General features: G+C 47.0%; 1 protein-coding gene across 1 annotated transcript in view; it reads left to right on the top strand.

Annotated features, from left to right (window-relative positions):
• The first annotated feature begins 9,109 nt into the window (after positions 1–9,109).
• MEGF6 (multiple EGF like domains 6) overlaps positions 9,110–9,648 on the top strand; it is a 1,305,820-nt gene continuing 1,305,281 nt past the window's right edge. Inside the window, exon 1 of the mRNA XM_086921560.1 lies at positions 9,110–9,593. Coding sequence (XP_086777686.1) covers positions 9,508–9,593 — 86 coding nt within the window. The 5' untranslated portion in view covers positions 9,110–9,507. The remainder of the gene's footprint in view (positions 9,594–9,648) is intronic.

The following is a 9,648-nucleotide window of genomic DNA, read 5'->3' as shown; positions in this document are numbered from 1 at the left end:
TCCGGGGAGTCACTGCTAGCTTTAACTCGGCTGAGCAGAGACCTCTGTTTGGGAGATAGGGTTACATTAGATCAGACAGGATAGGAGCACGATGCATTCAGGATCTTATGTGCCGTCCTGAGGACTTTTAAACAGAATAAGTCCGTCAATAGGCAGCCAATGGAGCCTATGAAGAAGCCCAGAGCCGGTTACAAAACGTAGGAAGGAAGAACATAATCTGGCCGCCACGTATTGGACTACAGCCTATTTAAGATCGATGTCTAGCTACTTAGATACAGGATGTTACAGTAGTCCAGGTGAGACAGGATGAGTGATTACATGATCAGCTGTCAAATGTGAGGTTGAACTAGGCCAGTGATTGGTTTCAGTTCTCTCAGAAGGACAAAGCAGGTGCTGGCCAGAGTGGTCACTTGTTTCTCAAAACTGAGGGAGTCGTCCACAGAGGTTTCCAGATTTTTTCCAGATGTTTTAGATGGGGGCAGGTTGCCCGGCCACCAAAGACCTACCCTAGATTGATTGTGAATTTGGAACAGCAGTGTCTCAGTTTTACTGGAGTTTAGTTTTAAACAATTGTCTTCCAGCCACAAACAACATGGAGCTCTGAAAGTTAGTGATGTCTTGTGAGGCGTCAGCAGAGAAGTAGACGATAAGTTAGGTGTCATCTGCATGTAACACAATGGACAACCCAAAGGGCTTCGCAATCTCAGCCAGAGGTCTAACATATATGTTAAATAAAGTGGGACTCAACGAGGAACTTTAGGGACCCCATGCTCCACAGTTTTGGTTGAGGAAGAGAGGGGAGATAACATGAAATGAACTGTGACTAAAGAAAAGGACAGAGCCTTACCACATATGCCGATGTAGCAAAGACGCTTTAAAAGCACCTTATGTGAAACGGTATCGAAGGCGGCACTCAAATCTAAAAGAATGAATGCTACTGAGCCGCCTTCATCTACCAAATCGAAGGGACTCTGTAACCGCCAACAGAGACGATTCTGGGCTATGATGGGACCTGAAACCATTTTAGAAAATGTCCAGAATGTGGTTGACTTCTAAGAACTCTGTCAGGAGTTTGTTGACATGTTTTTCCACCACTTTAGCCTAACAAGGGAGTAGCAAAATGGGGTGAAAGTTTTTAGGGCTAGTAGGATTAAGAGACTTTTTTTTGAGAGGAGAATCACTTTTGCCTGCTTCCTGGTCTGGAGAACAATTGCAGAGGACAACAAAAAATTGGCAAAATCTAATAAAAAGGAAAGGACAGCCTAATGCAGTTTTAAAATTATGTCAGGTTTAAAGGGGTCATCAGAGGAGCCAGCTTTTACCGACGTGCATAGAGTAGATAAAGGACAAGTCAAGAAGAGGCAGATCATTGAGCACCTGCAGCGGAGGAGCTTCCTTTGACTGTTCAGGACCAACCTCAGTGTCAGCTGTGGCTTTAGGCTGAAACTGGCCATAGATAACATTAATCATTTCAACAAAGAAATCTGCATTTGTGTTGCAGTGGTCATTGGATACCTCCAGGGGCTCGGTGGTAGCTGATTTCGTTAAACTGTTGACAATGGCAAAAAACAACCTTTGGCAGGGTTCTTGTAGGTAATTTTTTTTTATTGTATTGCACTGTGCACAGCCCACCTGGCTTCTCCAATGGATTGTGGTTTGGCAACTGGCAATGTGTGACTGTGGGCTTTCTGCTCGACAAGGACATGGCTTGGCAGGCCTAACGGTGCCACCCAACATCAGCAGCAAACAGCCTTCACAGCAGACCTATCTCTTCCTCAGAGACAGGAAAGTGTAGAAATGGCGGCGGTTCTTTGTATCTGTCCTCATGAAAGTGAGTATTTGTATGTATACCTGCTTTGTCCTGCTAGGCCAGAGGAGTACACACAGTGCCACTGCACTCGTACATTGTGTTAATCTTCTTCTTCCAGGAGAGATAACTCACTTCATGGTGCTGGTTGCCTGCTCTGTTATTACTGGCGTAGCATGGATCAACCAACAGGGAATTATGCCTCAAAACATGATCTTGAACCATGCAACCAACCGCTTGTTGAGGCTGTCCTTCGCAAAAATAACTCCTCACGTGTACCCTGAACCCTCTTCCATGTTGATTTCACCACTGAAAGACATACACCTGAGCACCCACAACTGAGACCTACACACCTAGGATCTACATTTGAGCACAAGCACCTCCCCTTTCCTGTTGCAGGAAATCATTTAAGCCTGGTCCGATGGCCCAGTGGACTAATGTGTCTACTCCAGGGCCCTGTGTTTGGCCTCATGGTCACAGGTTCAAATCCCTGTGGGTCCACTCAACCTTTCATCCATCTGAGGTCATAAAAAGAGTACAGTTGGGTGACAATAAACAGTTGTTATTCAGCGCCAGGATGCCTACAGGTGAACAAGTGCTTTGCAAATACACGTATATTATTGTGAGGGGTGGCACAGGAATACTGTGTCTGCTCCTGAGTGCATGTGCCAGCAGCTGTGAGGAGAGAGTTGTGGAGGTGCCCCAGCTACCGGATCTAGGAGGCTAGCGGCACATTTGTTGTTATAGGCGGAGTAAACCAATGCAACATTTGGAAAAGATTCTGGAAACTACTAGAAGGTGGTGGCGAGGCCTAAAGGATCTACTAGGAGGTGGTGGCGAGGCCTAGCTGCTGGGAGCTCACCACGCCAGGGATATGTGACGGCTACTATCAGTCTGTCAGTGCTGCACTTCTGATAATGCAGCAGCACCTCCTTACGGGAGTCATCATCTACTCCCTTTGCAGGCTCTTGCTTTATTTTTTGATTTTGTGTTTGGACTCTATACACTCAACATCCAAGAAAAACATCTGAGAGTATAGGGAAGACAGATAAGATGAGATTGCCCACCCCTTGTCATACTCTTTGTTCTCCAGCAGCCCTTTGGCTGCTGGAAGGGTGGGAAAGAGGCACAGGATAGAAACCTTTAAGGCAAACATGGCTCCTAGGAAGCTGTATTTCCTGCCTGCCTCTTGTACTACCTTAGCTCTCTGTGGCACATGGTCCTTAAAAGCCTCACAGTTTACCAAATGAAGAGTCTGGGTCAGCAGTTGCTTGTCTGGCAACCACTCCACAAACAGTTACATTTTGGAGGCTTGGAGGCACATAGAGTTGGTAGGCTATGGAAGACAGCTAGGCCAAGTTATGGAGACATCAGGGGTCAAAGATGGTTGAAGGTAGGACTAGTACGACCAGCAGTCGCTCCTCCGCAATGGTGGAGGAGCGTTACCCCCTGCCAGCAGGGCTTTAAGTGGGCCGGGTCTCAAGGGGTCTGAGCACCGGCAGTTTTTTTCAGGGGGACTCGAAACGGGTCTCTATCGGGCTCTGTTTTGAGCCCTGGCACAGGCGCTCCGTTTTTTTCCGGACTGCAGTGACAGTAGTTTGCTGTCAGTGCAGTCCAGAAAAAAATGCCAGGGCACACAGAGCCTGATAGAGACCCGTTTCAAGACAGCAGGCACATCGGTGTGTACGTGCTCACATTGCTCACTTCTCACTAGGGGAGAAGTTACGGCATGACGTCATGCCAGGTGAGCGGTGTAGTGGAAGGGAAATCCAAAGAGTCATTTTCTTTCGGATTTCCCTTCTATTTCTGAAACGCTAGAGCAGCAGCATTGCGGTAGGGTCACCAGGGCTTCAATTGGAAGCTTTTTCAATGTCATATGTAACCAGCCATAGTTGCAGCTTATTTATCTTATGCAACTAATAACCCTTGACAAAGCCAATAGTCCTTACTTGTTGTAGGTGTAATGTGACTTGTTGTCTCACATATTTGGATGCAATGACAGGAACAGCAAAATACAAGTCGGGCGGAACACTATGCTAAACACAGATTTTTAGCGTAAGTGTGTTAAAGCCACGCCCCTAATTACATTGACCACGCCCCTTTGACAGACCCCCCAGTTTTTTCATCCCACTTAAAGCCCTGCCTGCCAGCAACTGCAAAACTTGAAAAATAAAACGATAATAAAGCATGTTTATTGCTGTTTTATTTTTCTACGTAGTGGTGTGTCTAGGGGGCGGGGCCATGGGGATGACTGGCATGAGGCGGAGTGGTAGGTGCACTGTCGTCATGACGGTTTCGCCGACTTTCTCAGGATGACCAAACCGTCATGCAAATGAAGCTGTCTCCAACCCGAGCTGCGTTACTGGGTTGGAGACAACAGGCACAGGTTCCCAGTCACCCTGGGAGCGTAAATCGAGGGCGCTTGGACCAATCCTGAAGCTGCTCTCATGCTGTGAGAGCAGTGCCAGGATTAGCTGCAGGGCAGTCTGGGTGCCTGTGTCTGCAGTGGAACCAGAAGGGTGGCGATGACGGGTTCGGGTAAGCTTTCTCTTTTTGTTTTTTTATTGTTTTGTCCCCCACTCCCCTGTCCCGCCACTTTGCCCTGACACCAGCCACGACTGAGTATGACATGACAGAAAATGGTAAATGGTGTGTATATGCACGCCACTTATAGATGGCAGAATTTCTATTATTTGTTAAGTCTGGTGTTGGTCAATATCTTTTAATTTTACTAATAGTATGTGTATTATATATTTACTTATAGGGGCTTTCAGACAGCCTTCTTCATCCATTGGTCTTGTGTTGAGTCATTCACATTTTTCTTCCACCCACTGCTGCACACAACATGCGTCAATTGGTCAGCCCACTTCAGCCATTGGCTAACTTCACTGGGAGTGGCGGCACTGTGCTCTTTCACAAAAACCACATCCACACCAAGCACTTCCCTTAGCACCAGGAACCACTATGGCAAGTGTATTTTGTGAGGGCGAAAAATCTTTTTTGCTTGTGGCAAATGTGTATATTTTATACTGTTTATTCCCTTTACATTCGTAACACTTCGTTTTTTTTTTTAATATTAAAAATGATTCAAACATTGCAGGCTTGCCAAGGCCAGACACATTTCTTAGCTCTCTCGATGCTTTTTTGTGCTGGTCCCTAACCCCGTGAAGTCGCCGATAGGTGTCATGTTGGCGTTGCACGAAACACAAATAATTAATAAATTAAATGACACATCTGTCAGAGCAGCTCGCACACAGTGCTTGCCACATGTCACTTGGATCTGACCACGCCACCAGCACGAGCATTATTAGCACATGTAGCCGGGCGCAGTGTTGGTGGCCGCATCTGCTGCCCTGACAGGCTGCGTCCCCTTCCCCACAGCCTCCTTCATTCGGGACAGATGCTACGCCTTTCTTTGTGGCTTGTTTCTGGGTGATCTGAGCTAGTTTTCTGTGATTTCCCCACTGCGGTTGGCTGCTTTCGAGGAGCAGGAGACTGGAGGTTTCCGTAATATCTCGAGAACTGCCAAGAAACTCTGCTCCCTAAAATAAAAGGGCTCGCTTCCGGTCGTATCCTTCCAAGATCGCTAAATTCGGTTGTAGTGGTAGTTATTTTAGCGATCTCGGATAGATGAAAGGCGGAGTTCAAACTTTAGATTGCTGGGCACACATTTCCACAGTAGCTGTTAGGACAACTTGATTTCTTTGCATTTGAGGTAACTTTCTTTGAGAAAACACGAAAAGCAACCGTAGCCCAGCAATCCACACAGTATGGCAGTGTGTCCAGCAAAGGAAGGGCCATTTGTTTTGCAGATATATATGGCGCGAACTCGACCTGAAGGTATTGGATCGCTTTACATAAGCACCAGTTACATTACACAACAACGCATTCATTTTTTTTATATAGACACTGGGAGATTAAGTGATTTTCACAGAATCACAAGATGCTGAGCCAATGCCGAGGATCGAACCTGGTTCCACTGTTTCGATATCTGGCAGCTCTGTCTGATAGGCCACATCCTCTAAAAGAAGCTGATCTCCTAATATTGACAGTTACACAGTTTTGAGGTCCAATCACTGTAGTACCTAACAAAAAATAAACCATGAAGTCTGCCAATTAAACATTTTCGTGGAATATCAAAGGCATGCGTTCAGATCCTTCTGATCATGCAAAATCCCCAATTCTTCGCCTGTCATGCTGTCTGGCACGGCAACACTCCCAGTTGGCGACAAAGCCATGACTGCAGTGGTTAAAGGCCCAATGCTATGCTATGTTTGCGCTGCTTATGTAGGCCCATCTGGCATTTACCTGGCCCTTTAGGGCTTTTACTTGCAGAAATATGTTTCTGCAGATATTGGTTTGACCATGGGGGGGCCGCCTGTGAGGCTTTACCTGGTCAGACTATACCCAATATATATTGAAAGGGATATAGTAGTGGATGTCAGGTTTCTGGGTTGACCTGTGTACTCCTAAAGGAAGAGTTGTATTGTGTTGTGTAGGTTGGGCATAGTGTGTAAGTGGCTCAGTACTTGTGATCTACTCAGGTCCCCACTGTTCTGGTAATCTACCTCGCTACCTGCGACTATCTCCTTGGTCTCCTTGCACCTATATCTCTATTGGGTTTTTCCAGGTCACCCTTATGAAGAGTATGTGGGTTTACTAACACGCTTGGCATGTTTGTATAGGAAATGTTGCCAATTACTATGCCTCTTGGCACTTTATGTTCTTGTGGGCAGACAAATGACAATGGTTGTGTTTTTTTGCCACAGCTGCTGGGGGGCTGAAGTGGTTCCATTTCAATAGTCCTCTCGCAAGTGTGGGTGGTATGCTTGTAAGATGAATGTTTTTCCTACACTTGTGTTTCTTATGGCGGGACAGAGTTAAAGATTCTCCAAAAGCAGCACTTAATTTGAGCAGGTAATTTCCAAGCTCGACACCGGCACTTAATTGTCAACACCGTGACTGATGGCAGTCTGCCACATGATGGTGCTGTCGGTCTAATTTAGAGATCTGCACAACAACAGTTGTTTATTAACAGAATGTACATTTGTATATTAAAAATGACCAATATCTGCTGCCTAAGCCATTCTTGGATCTTTGGGGGCTTAGAATAGTCAGAATGGTTGTACTTGTAGGAGTTTGATGGTAAGTAGCTGTGTTGGCATTGTCATTGGCAGCGCTGGCAGGGGCAACGGGTGGTGCTAGGTGCTGTGGTCTCCTGACAAGCGTTCTGGCACTTATTTTTTTAACAAATTAAGTACTGCCCCAAACTGACTCAAGGGAGTCAGACTTATGTCATGGGTAACATGTATTCCTAATGGGGTTGGGAGGAGTCAGGTTTTACGTCCTCCCACGTACCAGTGCCAGCTCTAACCATATTGCTGTCTAGGGGCGGACCAGCGGGAGCTAGATAGCCAGACAAGCAGATGAAGAGACAGGTAGGCCAATGTACCAACAATCAGACAGAGGCATGCACCTTTCCATGGATAGGTCATCAGAGGGTGGCATTTTTTGCTGTACGTATCCAGAGAGGGATAGCTCCGCTGTCTGAAAAGGTGAGGTGCAGCTATGAGTCTGTGACAAGCAAGGGATAGATGGCTCTGCTATCTGCACTGAGCAGTGATCAGTCGTCTAAGGAATAGGGATTGTCCTGCAAAGGGTGAGGGTAGCTCAGCTGTCTTGGGCAAGTGAGGGACAGCTTTGTTCATTGGGGCAAATGAATGGCAGTTCTGCTGTCTGTAACAGTGAGAGATAACTCTGCTGTCTGCACTGAGACAAAGAACAAGTCAGATGATCAAGGATCAGCTCTGCTGTCAGTGGCAAGGGAACATCTGGGCTACCACTTCTGTCTTGGAATGGATAACAGTTTATTCCCGGTTCCTGTGCAGGGGCTTTCTTGGAATTCCTCCTGGGAGAGCTGCAGACAGGAGTTCATCGCTGTTCTCCTTCAATCAATTCAGATACCTCCTCCATACCTCAAATAAATGCAGGTATCTGCATGTAGAGCCCAGAGATGCAGAGAGAGCTAAGAGCTCCATGAAATAAGTGTGTCTCTTGAGCCAAAACTCTCAAGGCCTAAAAACTTCATGCAATCTGGCGAGGAAGAACTGTCCAATGCCTGCCAGAGCCATGCAATCTGGCAGAGCAACCCGCCCAAGACTAGCCAAGTCATGAAAGAGAGAACTTGCACCAACTACTGCCACCATGTGTGCTCAACTCTCAGTGCTTAACACAGTTCTATCTGTCAAGGGCAAACTCTGCGACTCTGGGCAATAGCTTGCTTAATCTCCACAACGGCCCCTCGCGGCGGGATGCCTGGCTTTCACCTTGTGGATACCCTGCCGGGGTTATCTCACAGGGGAATACCAGGACGGGTTCCCTAAGCAAGCGCCGGGAAACCCTTTGTGGGTAGCTGTGCGCTATATAAGCTCAAATACATTTACATTTACTCTCGCTGCTTAACAAAGCCCTGAAGTCTACCTAAGGTCCTTAATTTGCATAGCCACTGGAAAAAAACCATGAACTCTTACTAAAAGAACAAAGGCTGAAGGTTTCAGAGGTAAAAGAAGGGAGCCTTCTTTCAGTCATTCTAAGCGGATTGTTTTTACAACTGGGTATACGTTTTTGAGATAAAGTTTTTTTTATTTTGATTTGGGATTGAGGGAGAATATTCACTCCCTTTTGGGTATTTTTGGGCAATTTATATGGCGCGAACTCGACCCGAACGTATTGGAGCGCTTACATGAGCACCACCAGTTAAATGACACAAGGACACATTCATTTTTGGTAGGCACGGGGAGATTGAGAGATTTGCACAGAATCACAGGATGTTGAGCCGACGCCGAGACTCGAACTTGGTTTCCCTTTCCAAAATCGGCAGCTCTGGCAGGTAGATTTTACTGAAGCGTTGTGAAAAATGCGAGCATGCTGTTAAAATGTAATTTGCTTTTCTTGTGACGCAACATTATTATTGCATTTATGTTCTCATACCTGCAACTTCTCGCAAGACTATTGTGTGATCCTGAGCAGATCTCCTCCCTTTCTTTCAAAGCTGAGATAACTTCAAGAAAGTGTCCACGTTTGCTATAGTTTGGAGGTGTGCATACAGATATAATAAGCATGCATAAGAAAAGTGGACATTTTACATTCCTAGTTGCCCCCTCCCCCAGCTCTGGGAATGTAGACGAGACGGGAGAATCGTGAATCAAAGCTGCCGGGTGGTGCTACTGCTGCAGCTGCGAGGGGGCGGGGCTGGCTGCAGGCCCTGCCCCTTCTCGGACTCGAGCGAGGTGTATCTTGCCTGCATGCATGCCTGTTTGAATGAGGGTCTGCTTTGGGCTCGGAAGGTTGCAGGAGGCACATGGGCTTGCGGCTTGAGTGCAGTACGTACAGTGGACACCCCCGGGCGCCTAAAACCGCGCACAGGGCGATCGGCGCCTTTCCCATGCAGACCCCAGCCAGGGGGTCATTTCTTTTAACTTGGCAGCACGCAGCCAACAGAGCTGACATCTCACGAGTGTGACCGCAACATCCCCAGGAGACCAAGACGAACTGCAAATGTGATTTACAGGGATTTCGGAAACAGCCGTCTTTGGACGACCCACCTTGGCGAAGATATTTGACCGCATTCCGCGGAGAAATTCAACTTTTCTGCCTGTCTCCAAAGCACTTCACCTGGGATCCGTGCAGGCATCGCTGACATGGGAACCCTACAGACTCTGGGGAGCATCTTGTTGTTATTCGGTGCACATTGGACAGCAGGCGGAGTGAAACTGCTGCCTTTCATGTAAGTATTTGGAGAAATGATAATAAAGTGGTAATAACGAGAAGCAGGCGCGCGG

Source organism: Lissotriton vulgaris, chromosome 5 (assembly GCF_964263255.1).
Source record: "Lissotriton vulgaris chromosome 5, aLisVul1.2, whole genome shotgun sequence".
In the NCBI taxonomy this organism is placed as follows: domain Eukaryota; kingdom Metazoa; phylum Chordata; class Amphibia; order Caudata; family Salamandridae; genus Lissotriton; species Lissotriton vulgaris.
The sequence above is the reverse complement of the archived record's forward strand: the minus strand, read 5'-3'. Positions and strand labels throughout refer to the sequence as shown.